The sequence below is a fragment of the Podarcis pityusensis genome (assembly GCF_964106645.2).
Source record: "Podarcis pityusensis genome assembly, chromosome: 13".
Taxonomy (NCBI): domain Eukaryota; kingdom Metazoa; phylum Chordata; class Lepidosauria; order Squamata; family Lacertidae; genus Podarcis; species Podarcis pityusensis.
This window is the reverse complement of record NC_138038.1, coordinates 19,303,795-19,317,210: the sequence shown is the minus strand read 5'-3', so window position 1 is coordinate 19,317,210 and position 13,416 is coordinate 19,303,795. Positions and strand designations below refer to the sequence as shown.

Sequence of the window (13,416 nt, the reverse complement as noted above, 5' to 3'; positions counted from 1 at the left end):
GAAAACTATCCTCAAAAAAACAGTAGCGGGTGGCTTTGTGGGGGCTGCCCTACGAAAGGAGGAGGTGGCAGGGAGGGTGGCACAGTGCGGTCGCGGCAGCAGGAACTCCGGATTGGCTCTGCTGATGCGTCTGTACTGCACCCATCTTGCCACCACCATGTCCCTCCCAATAAGCAGCCATGATCTACCCAAATGCAATTCTGTTTTTAAACACAGGATAAGGAATCTCTATAGAACTATATTGTATTTTAAAATGGGGTTTCAGAGGTTTTAGGTAGATTTTTCAATTTCATTGTTCTGCATGGGACAATGACAATAAAGATATCGTATCGTATCGATCCGCCTGCCAGGACAGGTAAGCGCCTTCTCCCCACCTGGCTGTCCACTATCGCTCGCAATTCTCATTTGCTAATTCTGCCAAGCCTGTAAACGGCTGCATGTTTGCCAGCTGTCGTCAACACCCCACCCTATCTGATTTCATTGTTTTGGTATCTTGCAGGTTGATATTTGACAGTGATCCGTCGCTGACGTGCAGCGGTATTTAGCATCTCACCCTGCTGATAGCTGGTATATGAAGGCGGATGCTGAACTGTCTTCAGCAAAGGCTTTCTACTTTGGTTTACCTTCCAAGGAACCCTGGCCCCCGTTACCAGACTCAGAATAAGCACCTAGCACCCTTGGGCAGCTGCCATGACCCTGGCAGCTTGACATGACCCAACCACACACATCTAGGATTGGTGATGTGCCATTTTAAATATTCCACAAAATGGGCTGCCTCTTTATCCTTTGCATCAACCAACTTGGATGGCTTTGAAAACAAGTTGGACAGATTCACAGAGGCTAGAGCTATCATTGGCTACTAGCTATGACAACAATATTTGCTCCACTATGAGACTCATGTTCTGCTAGTAGATAGCCCATAAGCATCTTTTGGGGCACTGGACTAGGTAGACCTATGGTCTGATCCAGCAAGGCTCTTATGCTCATAACATGAAGGGAATCTTGAGATTTCTGGTTTCATGGAGTGGGAGGGATGGACCGCTGTAATAATAATAATAATAATAATAATAATAATAATACATAATACTACACCGCCCATCTGACTGAGTGGCCTCAGCCACTCTGTGTAGCTTCCAACCAATTATAAAACCACAGTAAAACACCACACATTAAAAACTTCCCTAAACATCAGAGGGGAGGGCATTCCGCAGGGCGGGTGCCACTACCAAGAAGGCCCTCTGCCTGGTTCCCTGTAACCTCACAGTGAGGGAGCCTCCAAAAGGCTCTCAGAGCTGGACCTCAGTGAATGATGGGGGTGGAGACACTCCTTCAGGTATACAGGGCCGAGGCCATTTAGGGCTTTAAATATCAGCATTTAAACTTTGAATTGTGTTTGGAAACGTACTGAGAGCCAATGTAGATCCTTTAGGACCTGTGTTATATGGTCCTGGCAGCCACTCCCAGACACCAGTCTACCTGCCGCATTCTGGATTACCGTATTTTTCGCTCTATAACACGCACCAGACCATAACACGCACATAGTTTTTAGAGGAGGAAAACAAGGAAAAAAATATTCTAAACGAAATAGTGGATATATGATTTTTGTGGTTCATGCTGTGGCCACAGACATGTGATCTGACAGTGAGTTTGGAGTAGCCCAATGCAAAAATCCTGAGGATCCATGTGGATCCATGCTTTGTAACCACGGAGGAGGGAAGGAAGGGGAACCATGGATCCTCTGCTCACGACTGCAGCAGATCCCCACCACCACCCGCAGGCATTCGCTCCATAACATGCACAGACATTTCCCCTTACTTTATAGGAGGAAAAAAGTGAGTGTTATGGTGCAAAAAATACGGTAGTTGTAATTTCCAAGTCACCTTCAAAGGTAGCCCCAAGTAGAGCTCATTGATGTATTCCAAACAGGGACTGGGAAATCTGGATTTATTTCCCAGATCTACCTTGGAACTGTTATAGGGCCTTGAAATTACTGCAGTTTTTCAACCTCAGTTTCCCCCCTGTAAAATATGGAGTTTTGTATAGGAATATAACGTACCGAAAACGCTCTGAAACTGGAATGTCTTTGCTTCCCCGCACATCAGTCGCTGAGCAAATGTGTAATTATGACATGTTCACAAATGTTCTAACTGATCAGGGGGAAGCTGACAGCAATGGAATATTATCCCCATCAGTGCAGGTTCCTGTCAGGAAATTGAAAGGATAGGCCCAGCTAGTGAGGAAATGTTACACAGCATCTGGGAATTGTTGGGGCTGCGAGCTGTTGGGAGAAGAAAGGGTGTTGACAAAGGAAGAGAAGCTGGAAAAGGTGCAGAATTTGGCACAACTGCTGAAAGCAGAATTTCAAATCAAACTGCCCATCCCTGAAGAGAGCCAAAGTGTGATGTCGTGATCACACCAGGACAGGGAGGCTTGAATCAAATCCCTGCTCAGCTATGATCTTGCCCATTCGCTCTCTCTTTCTCCTCGCCTACCTCACAGGGTTGTTGTCAGGAGAAAGGGGAAGGTGACTATGGAAGCCACTCATGAACGAGTAAGAGTAATGAATTCATTTTTGACCAGGTCTTCATTTGAGCCAAGACTCTGCTTCAGAATCTGAATTCAGCAACAAGAGCTCAACTACAGTGGTACCTCTGGTTAAGAACTTAATTCGTTCTGGAGATCCGTTCATAACCTGAAACCGTTCTTAACCTGAGGTACCACTTTAGCTAATAGGGCCTCTCACTGCCGCCGCAGCACGATTTCTATTTTCATCCTGAGGTAAAGTTCTTAACCCGAAGTACTACTTCTGGGTTAGCGGAGTCTGTAACCTGAAGTGTCTGTAACCCGAGGTGTCTGTAACCCGAGGTACCACTGTAGTTGCAAAAAAACAACAAAAAACTTCTGAAGCAAGCCAGAGCATCAGTCAGAAGCTTCATGGTAACGTCTGATTATAAGTTAGCATGAGAGGCTGTAATGTTTAATTGCATCCTCTTTCCACTGAAGCTTTCATCAGAGACTAAAACCCACCACCCCGCCCCTGACACTGGGGTTGACTAAAGGACATACCACTGAGTAGATCTCATATGCACACAGGCAGGCTATCTTCCTCTTTCCCCTTTCTGCAGAAGTCGCAAAACATATTTAAAGATGGCTTTCCCTTTCAGTTTGGACCTTAAAAGAAGCAGGAAGCTTCCCTTTCATGGTGATGCATTTTCCACTAGCAAACATGTGCCAACTCATCTCGTATACTTGTCTCAACTTTGAAACCTGCTTTGGCTCTTGTATGCCAGATGTGAAAACACTGCGTTTCCACATGTGAGGAAAAATAAAATCTTAAAGATGAGACTCTTAATCTCAGGGTCATGGGTTCGAGCCTAACATCAGGCAAAAGATTACTGCATTGCCTGGGGTTAGACTAGATGAACCTTGGGGTGCCTTCAAACTCTTCAATTCTATGATTGATTACATGTTTCAGAAAGTTGTTTCGCCATCCGCTTGGATGCCTCTTATGATATCACAACCAAATTTTGCCTTAAAGTTCTAGGGACCAAGGAGCAGGGTTGTTGGTTTTTTTGTCAATGTTTGGATACAAACGGGCGCCATTTTGAATCAAGATGGCGGACTGAACCTTCCAAAGCTGGTTTGAAACACCAATTTCAAAACTGTGCTGTTTTTGTTGCTTAGTATTCCTGAGCAAAGCCGGGTATGCGGCTGCTAGTATGAAACAAAGCAGGAACATTCCCTCCTAACCACAAGATCTGAATCTAGTTTATTAAATTAAGCTGTTTTTCACAGGAGTGATTTGCCCCCTGCCATTGCAACCTTGGTGTAGTGCCACTGCTGGGAATACACTGCCTGAAAGAATGTCTCCTTCCTCCTGGGTGGCACATTTGACTGGCAAGGGTAGCAAAGCATTGTGTGACTCTGGCGGGCAACATGCACCATGCCATCTCGCCCCCTCATTGTATTTGTTGCTGTTCAAAGAAGAGTTGTTTGGGGCTACACCTAAAGAGCTGCCTTTCCCCATTATGAACCTGCCTGGAGGCTGAGAACATCACCTGAGGCTCTTCTGTGAACACCACATCCCAGGGAACTTCAGAAGGTGGTGAGGAGAGACTGGGCCTTCTCTGTAGTGGCCCCCTGTTTCTGGAATGCTCTCCCCCGGAAGGCCTGCCTGGTGCCAACCTTGTCATTGTTTCAGTGCCATGAAAATAACATTTTTATTTTCCCAGGCACTTGGGAAGCACAAATGCTGCTGTAGTGTTAGATCTGTTTTTAATATCCTATCTGATTTTATCATTGGTGATTGTTTTTTACTCGGCTATAAATGACTTTGTGGTATTTTTTAGTGGGAAGCAATATATTGTTGTTGTTGTTATTTAAATTTGCCCTTCATCCACAGCTCTCAGGGCAGTTCACAACATAAAATCACAACATGAAAACACACAACATACATAATAAAAACAAAAACAGACCAATAACCCCAGCCCCATCCCACAACACATTTAAAAGGGCATCGGATGGCAATCAGCCCAAGGCCTGGTTGAAGAGGAACATTTTCGCCTGGTGCCTAATTGTGTATAATGACGGCACCAGCCGAGTCTCCCTGGGGAGAGCATGCCACAAATGGGGAGCCAACACAGAAAAGGCCCAGTTCTTCTCTTTCCACCTCTGGGCAGAGGAGGTATGCGAAGAAGGGCCTCAGATGATGGTTGCAGGGTCTGGGTCAGTTCATATGGAGAAAGGCTGTCCTTGAGGTGCGGTGGTCCTGAGCCATTTAAAGCTTGATAGGTCAAAACCAGCACTTTGAACTGGGCCCAAAAAACTAATTGGCAGCCAGTGCAATTGGGCCTGGATCAGTGTAATATGCTCAAACCTCCTTGCCCCAGTGAGCGATGTAATAAACCTGCATCTAAACCATTGGCAATGAAGCTCTCCAAGCTAATATACAGTCAACTGTTGGGAGGGCACAGGCTGGAGCAGGAATATGACAAGCTGCTCTTCGTACAGACCACAGTTCATCTTCAGAACTAGCTTGAATAAAAGAAGACAGGAACAGATTTCTCACCACCATAGGGGCTGGGACCAGCGGTATTTCCTTTCAAGGTAGGATTCACCGTTAACCAAATCTCTTCATCCACTAACACAGGCGTAGGAAACCTCAGCCCCAAGAGCCAAAAGCATCCTTCCCATCTCTTTCTGACTCTCTAAACTCTCTCCAGGCCTCACCCCTCGCTGGCCCTGCTTCATAGTGCAAGCGTTTTTGCCTGGCTGGGATGTGTCCTTGAGTGCTGATTGTGCCTTTTGCTGGTCTGCTCGGAGGTTATAGAGGAGCATGTGAGTGTGTGCAGAAACTAGCCTACTGCACAAAGGTGAAATTTGCATTCATTGCCCCACCAGTTTAATGATGATGATGATTTATTACTCATACCCTGCCCATCTGGCCGGGCTTCCCCAACCACTCTAGGTGGCTTCCAACAGAATGTTAAAAACACAACAAAACATCAAACATTAAAAACTTCCCTAAACAGGGCTGCCTTCAGGTGTCTTCAGATAGTTGTTTATTTCCTTTACATCTGATGGGAGGGTGTTCCACAGGGAGGGCACCACTACCAAGAAGGCCCTCTGCCTGGTTCCCTGTAACTTCACTTCTTGCAGTGAGGGAACCATCAAAAGGCCCTTGGAGCTGGACCTCAGTGGAGGTGGAGACGCTCCTTCAGGTATACTGGCCGAGGCCGTTTAGGGCTTTAAAGGTCAGCACCAACACTTTGAATTGTGTTTGGAAACGTACTGGGAGCCAATGTAAGTCTTTCAGGACTGGTGTTATGTGGTCTCGGCGGCTGCTCCCAGTCACCAGCCTAGCTGCCGCATTCTGGATTAGTTGTAGTTTCCAGGTCACCTTCAAAGGTAGCCCCACGTAGAGTGCATTGGAGTAGTCCAAGCGGGAGATAACCAGAGCATGCACCATTCTGGCAAGACAGTCTGCGGACAGGTAGGGTCTCAGCCTGCATACCAGATGGAGCTGGTAGGCGGCTGCCCTGGATACAGAATTGACCTGCACCTCTGTTCCCACCCGCCACTGGCCCACAGCCCCTGGAAAGCTGGAAATGTGGTCCTTGAGCTAAGAATAGTTCCTTCCCCCCTGCACTAACCTATCAGCAGAGACCCAAAGGGGACGAGGGGCGAATCCAGGCCAAGCCCACCAAGCAGGAGAAACAGGAAAAAGACCAAAGAAGACCCACCCTTCAGGGTCACCGGCAACGGGGGAGGTTTCCTTCCCAGCCACACATGCGGCAAATGTCGTGCCTTCTGTTCGGCACAAGGTTCGCCCACGGAGTCTCCCTAAAAGGAATTTCACGAGCACAAAAGACTTGCCAGGCATCCTGCCGCTTTCCATGGAAGTCCTCGCTGCCTAAGACGCCTCGCTGCCCGGGGAGCAACAACAATCGCTGCCCCCAACTCCAGAGAAGGACAAAATGCACTGTCCCCCAAAGGCTGACCAGGTTTACATTTTGCTACCTGAGACAGAACATCCCACAAGCACCTCTCCTAGGGAGCAAAAAATACCACAAAAGTAACCATGCCTGAGGCATCTGATTCAGTCTGGCCAATGACAGAGCCGGCCTTGCCAATGTCCTAGACTAGGTCAAGGTTACCTGCTTTATCTCCCTGAGGAACATTTTTGTTTTCTTGTTGTGTTGGCATTTGGCAGATTTAATTGTTCTTTGCGGGGGTCTAACACTCAGCTCTCTTCCATGGTTAAAACACATAAAGCAAGACGGCTCTGTTCACATGTAAATTGCGGTGGCCCCTCTTTTGGAGTTGGTGATCAGGGATCTTAAAACCCCAGGGTCTTAAAATCTGACCCTTGAGCCTATAAGCTAGCGCATTCTGTCAGCTCCCAGGGACCTGAACTCTCTTATGGCAGCCTGACTGGAGTAATGCTTCCTCTTCTGCCAGCGAGCAGTCCCATATGCCATGACCTGGTGCCAGGATGTTGGCTAAGACAGAACAATGCCAGAAGGCCAAAGAACATAAGAAAAGCCTGTTGGATCAGGTCCACGCCAGCATCCTGTTCTCACAGTAGCCACCCAGATGCCTGTGGGGAAACTCGCAAGGCCAGAGCAGAAGATCACTCTCCCTTCCTGTAGTCTCCATCAATTGGTACAGTCATACCTCGGGTTACAGACACTTCAAGTTGCGTTTTTTCGGGTTACAGACCCGCCAAAACCCAGAAGTATCGGAACAGGTTACTTCTGTGTTTCAGCGCTTGCGCATGCACAGAAGCGTGAAATTGTGCTTTGCGCATGCGCAGAAGCACCGAATCACAACATGCGCATGCACAGAAGCAGCACTGCAGGTTGCGAACGTGCCTCCCGCATGGATCACATTTGCAACCTGAGCGTCCACTGTATTCAGAAGTATTACTGCCTCCAGGCGTCGAGGGCAGAGCAGAGTCATCATGGCGAGTAGCCACTGACAGCCCTCTCTCCTCCAAGAATTTGTCCAATCTTTTAAATTCACACAAATTGGTGAATTTGAATCCCTCCTGAGGGAGTGAGTTCCACAGAGTAACAATGCACTCTGAGAAGCTAAGAGCTTTGCTGCTTCACATCAAAGGTCTGTCTAGCCCAGCATCCTGACCCCACAGCAACCAACTAGATTCCTATGGAAAGAGCACGGCTGCAACATCGCTCTCCTGTTCCTGTTAACTTATTGGTGCAGGGCACCTTCTTCGCAGCGTTAGAAACTCAGGATATATATAAGGTAGGCGCCCCATGGCATCTTAAACCTACGTAGGTTACGGTCACCACAATGGAATGTCTGGGGCTGGACTAGATGGCCCTTGGGTTCCCTTCCAATGCTACAATTCCATGATGCTATGATCTCGACAACATTGATGGGCTGTAGCTTAGTCCAGCAACAGTTCACTTGTCCCAGAATGCAAGAAGGAGAATCACACACAGGGGGAACGGAATTGGTATTAACTGTGGACCAAGGCAGAGGTTTCCTAAACTATGGTTGATAGCCTGGCACCCAGAAAACTCTACATAGTCACAACCGGACTCACACCTGGTAAATTTTGAACACTGCTTCTTTGCCCCTGCCATCTGCTCGTGGGACATTCACCCATGTTCCTACGTTCTAATCTCTCTCCAGACATATTCCCTTTTTGTCCCAACTACCCAAAGAACTCAAAACGACCTGTGCTTCTCCCCCTTTATCTTCATGACAACCTAGCGAGGTGGGTTAGGCTGAGAGATGGGCGACAGACCCAGGAAGCTTTGCAGCCGAACAGGGATTTCAACCAGGGTCTTGCTGGCCCAGCTGCAACCCACTAACCACTACAACACACCAACCATTAAGTGGAGATATCATGGGCAACCTGAGTTAATGATCCATGTTGAATCCTATCTCAGAACTTGAAAATGTTGGCCTGATTGACCATCTTCTTCTATCCAGGTCTATGACCTCATGGGCACCCGCCAGAGGGCTGTCATGTCCCCCTGTCTCACGTTCCCAGTGATGGCCTGAACATGGATCTCATTCGGATGACAAACCTGTCAACCCACTGGAGGGGAGACCCTTTAGCAACAGCCCCTTCTACACTGACCAGGCCTGAAGAGGTAGCTCTTGCATATGAAGATGATCCCCATGTAGAATCTCCTGTGACTGAAGAACAGGCTACAGGCCCTTTAAATATTGCCAACAGCTCTCTGGGGTCGGGGCAGGGGGGCAGAGCTACTGGAAAGTCAAACCCTGCTGTCCTTTCAAAGGCTTCAGATGACCCTAAGCCTTCTGCTGAGACAACATCTCCCCAAGCTCAGCACGCAGGGCCTAGTCGGAGCTGTCCGTGGTCCTGATTTGCCTCACCTTACCACACCCCTGGACCAGGCTCTGGTTATTGATTGCCCCTCTCCCTGTGGGCCCCAGTCCCCAGCAGAACAGGAGAGCTGCCATTCATTTCCCTCATCTGGGGAAGACTAGAGAGTCTTCCTGCCTCCAGATTCACCCCTGGCAAAGCTGGCCTTTTGCAGGGGACAAAACCGAGCTAACTGTTTGGGAATGATGGTCAGTACGCCTTTGATCCTTGCAAGGTGTTGAAGAGCGGAAAGGTAGCCAATCGATAGCAACTCCGAGAGGGAATAAGGGGCATTGGGGCAGCAGGAGGGCTAGAAAGGAACAGATGGCGATGAGCCATCTCCCTGAATTTGTGTTGGTGACATCTCTCTCCCCAGCCCACCCCTCCCCTCTCCCTCCTTCTTCCAGAAACATGCAGCCCCCAGCCGAGGTGGGATGGAGTGTGAGAAACGGAGATTTCACATCCAATGTGTTATCCCCTTTACTACCAGCAGCCAGACAGAAACGGGTTCATTAATAATCCCTCCCTCGCCCTGAGCATTCCATAAAAGCAGTGGTTTTGCAAAAAAAAGGGGGGAGGGATGGAGAATGGTTTCTCCCTCTTCCACCCCCAGACTGCTTTGCAATATCAAGTCACCTCAGCAGCATCTCCCTGTCTGCCGAAATCTCAGGCTAGGGAACGGTCTCCTTCAACCCCACCCATTCCCTGATTTTCCACCCTAGACAAATATTCTTTCTCTCTCCCTAGGATTCTACAATGGAAAGGAAAAAAAGGGGGGGGATTGAGTGAGAGTAGGGGCGGGGGCACTCCAAAACACTGTCACTATCTGCCATGATACTGTCTGGCCTATTGGTCCTAAAACCACCTTTGCACAGATAGTCTTGAGTCCTGTAGATCTGCCTCAGAGAGAGGCCAGCCCTGTTAAAAGCAGCAACCAGGCCCCTTTTTTCTGCCACTAGCCCTTAGGATGAGAGTTTTGCTTTGCTGTTCTTGAACAGAACCTTCCCTCCAGTGTTTCCAGAGCTCCTAAAGTTCAAAATAAAAATACATATATGCAAAAGGGGGACACACAACCCCTTTCCTGTCGGTCTGTAGTTCTCAAGTAATCGTTTGCTATAGGCTTTTCGATATCGAGGCCTTCTCATTGGAAATCTTCCTGAGGAGAGGGTTGGTGTGGGGAGAAAGCCCATCTTTAGGCCTGGTCCTCCCCAACAGGCCAGTGGGTTGTGGGAGGCTGTGCCATGACTGGGCCAATCCAGATGGCAGGTTAATGCAGCTCCACACAAACAAGCGCATGTCTTTTTACACGCCTTTCCTTTCATGTAGAAATCTAGCTGATCAGGAAGAAGGTGGAGCTTCATGCCTTCTCCTTGGCATGGCATGTACAGGGAACATATTTATCAAACGCAAGGTAATTTTTGGATGGAGGAGCCACCCCATCAAGCAAACTCGGCTTGCAGCCTTTGTGGAGGTACAATCGAGATACAGGGACTCAGAAAGCCACCTTACACTGGGTGAGACCTCTGACCATCTTCCTCAGTATTGTCTACACTGACTGGCAGCAGCCCCCCAGGATTTCAGGCAAGGGTCTCTCCTACCTGTCAATGTCAAGGGCTGCACCTGAGACCTCTTGCATGCAAAGCAGATACACTATCCCTGAGCTGTGGCCCTTCCCCACCTCATAAGCTACATGTGAGAACTAGGCCAAACCCAGATAGGCCAAACTGAGGGGTAGCTCAGTTGGTAGAGCATGAGAACTCTTAATCTCAGGGTCGTGGGTTTGAGCCCCACATTGGGCAATATATTCCTGCACTGCAGGGCATTGGACAAAACGATTTGAAGATTCTAGCTCGGAAAACTCACTGACAGTGACCCCCAGCAGGCGACGGACTTCCCAGATCCAAGAACAGCTGAGCCTTGCCAAGCCCAGTTGTACGTCCTACCTGCTCAGAACATCTCATGCCTTGGCCTACCTGGATGGGAGCAGTGCTGAAATGGATCTTGCGGTTGGGGGCGGCCTCCTCCTCTTCCGACAGCCCAGCGATCTCCATGCAGCTGGATTCCGGCGCGTACAGTCCATCGGCGTCTTCGTCTTCGTCCAGCCCGCTCCCTCCCGAATCCTCCCCCAGCCCGCTGTAGGCACTGATGTCCACCAGGTCAGCCTCGGAGAAGTCCTCTCTCTTCGACTCGTCGCACAAGTCATTCTCCTCCGGCCCTTCCGCCTTGGCCCCTTCCTCGCCGAAAGCGTCCGCCAGAGGGTCTGGCGTCTCCAGGTGCCTCTCGCCACCCGGCCGGCCGTTCTCCAAGGCGGCGTGCACCGTGACCTCGGCCTGGATCACCTCTGCCCGGTTCGCCTCGCCAAGCCCCTTGGAAGCGGCCTTGCTGCGCTCTTCGGCAATTGCCGCCTCCACGGCCACCTCGGCCGCCTCAAACTCCTGCTCCGAGTCCCCGCTCTCCTCCACTTCCACGGGCTTGATCTTGCGCACCTCCTGGACCTTCTGGGGATGCAGACCTCCCGCGTTGCCATCCCCCGGCTTCGCCGTTGCCCCTCCGCCAGCAGGAAGTTTGGCCTGGCTCTTGTCGGCCTCAGGCAGCCTGCCTCTCGCCTGGAGAGCAGTAGGCCCGTCGCTACTACTACTACTACTTCTCCCTTCTGCTTTGGCCCCTTCTGGGGCCTGAAGGAAAACCCTGGGCCTCTTGGGGACAATCTTGGAGTTGAGGGGCCCAACTTTCCCAGGGGCCTTGTGGAGGTTGTTCCTCAAGTCGGCCTTCTCAAAGACGGCACTGAGCTGGCTGACGGTGGGCGACACAGCCTCGGTGTCCAGCTTGTCCAAGGACTCGGTGCTGCCATTGAACCTCACCACCACGTCCAGCTTCCTGTCCTGGAACCCGGCCCTCTCCTTCCTCAGCAGAAGCTTGTTGCTGGTCTCCTTCTCCTGCAGGCTCCTCTCAAAGATCTTCCTCGTCTCCTGCAGCTTGGAGAGCGGTTTGTCCGTCTTGGAGTCGAAGCGGCTCACCCTCTCGGACACGCTGGTGCCCAGCTTCAGAAGGGCGCTGTGGTCCACGTTTTCGTTCAGGCTGCTGGCCCGGGGCAAGGACAGCCGCACGGGCTTCTCCTTCATCTTGGCCAGGTCCATGGCGCCCTCCCCGGCGGGGCCCGCCGTCCCCATCTGCAGGAACATGTTCTTGATCCGGTGGACGTTGGAGCCATACTTCTTGTTCCGGGCTTTCTTGGCCTCCTCGCTCTCGGCGTTGCCAAGGGCATCCTTGGTGGCTTTCAAGGCCTGGATGCCAGCTTCGTAGGCGTTCCGGTGAGGCGAGGCACTCCGTAGGCTCCCTCCTCCACTGCCGCCGTTGTTGCCGCCGCCACCACCACTGCCACTGCTGCTGCTACTGCCACCAGGACTATTCTGGGGCTCAGTCTTCATCATGGTTCAGCGAATCTTCGGGTGTCCTGGACACCACATAGCCCCACGTTTGGTCCTCTTTCCACGCGCACACCCTTCCTCCGATTCCCCCTCCGAACTGCCTCTTCTCAGACGAGCTGCGGCAGCGGATTCACATCGCGAGAAACAAGGGATGGAGGGGAAGCGGGGGGGGGGGGGGAGCTAATGCACGCTTCTCCTTCTTCCTCCTACAACACGGCGTTCATTGTGTCAGGGAAATGTGGTCAGCGGGGGCGGAGGAGAGAACGTTTCCAAAAAGAGAGAGGCTTCTTTTCCTTACCGATGGTTACAGGGAAGCGCGACCCTTCAGGCTCGGATCAGCTCAGGCCCACTGTCGCCGGCTGCTCGGATGCGTTACGCCTCCCCTTCATCCCTTTGCCTCCCTCTCTTCTTCTTCTTCCTCCTCTTGTTTCTGGTCGCTCTCTCAGTCTTTGCAGCCCGATGGTGGCGGAGACCCGGCGCTTCTGCGAACGGCGCAGCCTGTCGCTCCTAAAGAAAATAAATTAAAAATATAATAATGATAAGGTTGGGGGAAGAGAGGAGGGGAGAGAGAGAAGGGAGGGGGGGCAAACCCGAGAGAAAATTCCCGCTGGGTCTTAAAGAGATCAGATTCTCACCCCTCTCTCGCGCGCCTTGTCCACCCCCCTTTTCTCTGCTGTGGCAGGAAAGGAAGCTAAACGGCAGCCAGCGACGCGTTCTTCTTCCTCCTCCCCCTGCGCGTCCGCGCCGCCCTCCGCCCCCCTCGCCATTGAAAGAGAGAAAAACCCACTGAACTCATCCACCCCGTTGCAACAGGGAGGGAGGCAGGCACAGCCATCCTATCCCTTCCCCGCCCCCTCCCCGGCCGACGGATTATTAAAAAAAAATAACATCAAGCGATGCAATCCAACCCCTTCTTCCACGCGTTTTTGCGCTAAAGTGCGTAAAGCAACGCGCGCCCTGCACTTGCTCCGAAATAGGATCAAGCGCGGCCGGGGAGATTTGCCACCCTGATCCCTAGCGCGCAGTTGGGGACGTGTAACCCCGGGATCCGGCTGCAGATTGTTGGGGGGGCGGGCGGGACAGATCCATCGGAGAGGAGAGAACGCCCCGGGATCTCTGGCGGTG

At 50.9% G+C, this 13,416-nt stretch overlaps 1 protein-coding gene across 3 annotated transcripts in view; it reads right to left on the bottom strand.

The window, feature by feature from the left end:
* Positions 1-13,153, bottom strand: part of PPP1R9B (protein phosphatase 1 regulatory subunit 9B) — a 76,562-nt gene extending 63,409 nt beyond the window's left edge. For 2 of the 3 annotated variants that reach the window (XR_013978984.1, XM_080979315.1), the window contains exons 1-2: positions 12,927-13,035; positions 10,837-12,798 (exon numbers count right to left, since the gene is read on the bottom strand). Coding sequence is in view for 2 of the 3 variants with exons in the window: in XM_080979315.1 (XP_080835441.1) it covers positions 10,837-12,294 (1,458 nt within the window). In the remaining variant the exon portion in view is untranslated. Of the gene's footprint in view, positions 1-10,836; positions 12,799-12,926; positions 13,036-13,083 lie in introns of those variants that run through there. The other variant, XM_080979316.1, reaches the window with a different exon arrangement.
* Between the last annotated feature and the right edge of the window lie 263 nt (positions 13,154-13,416).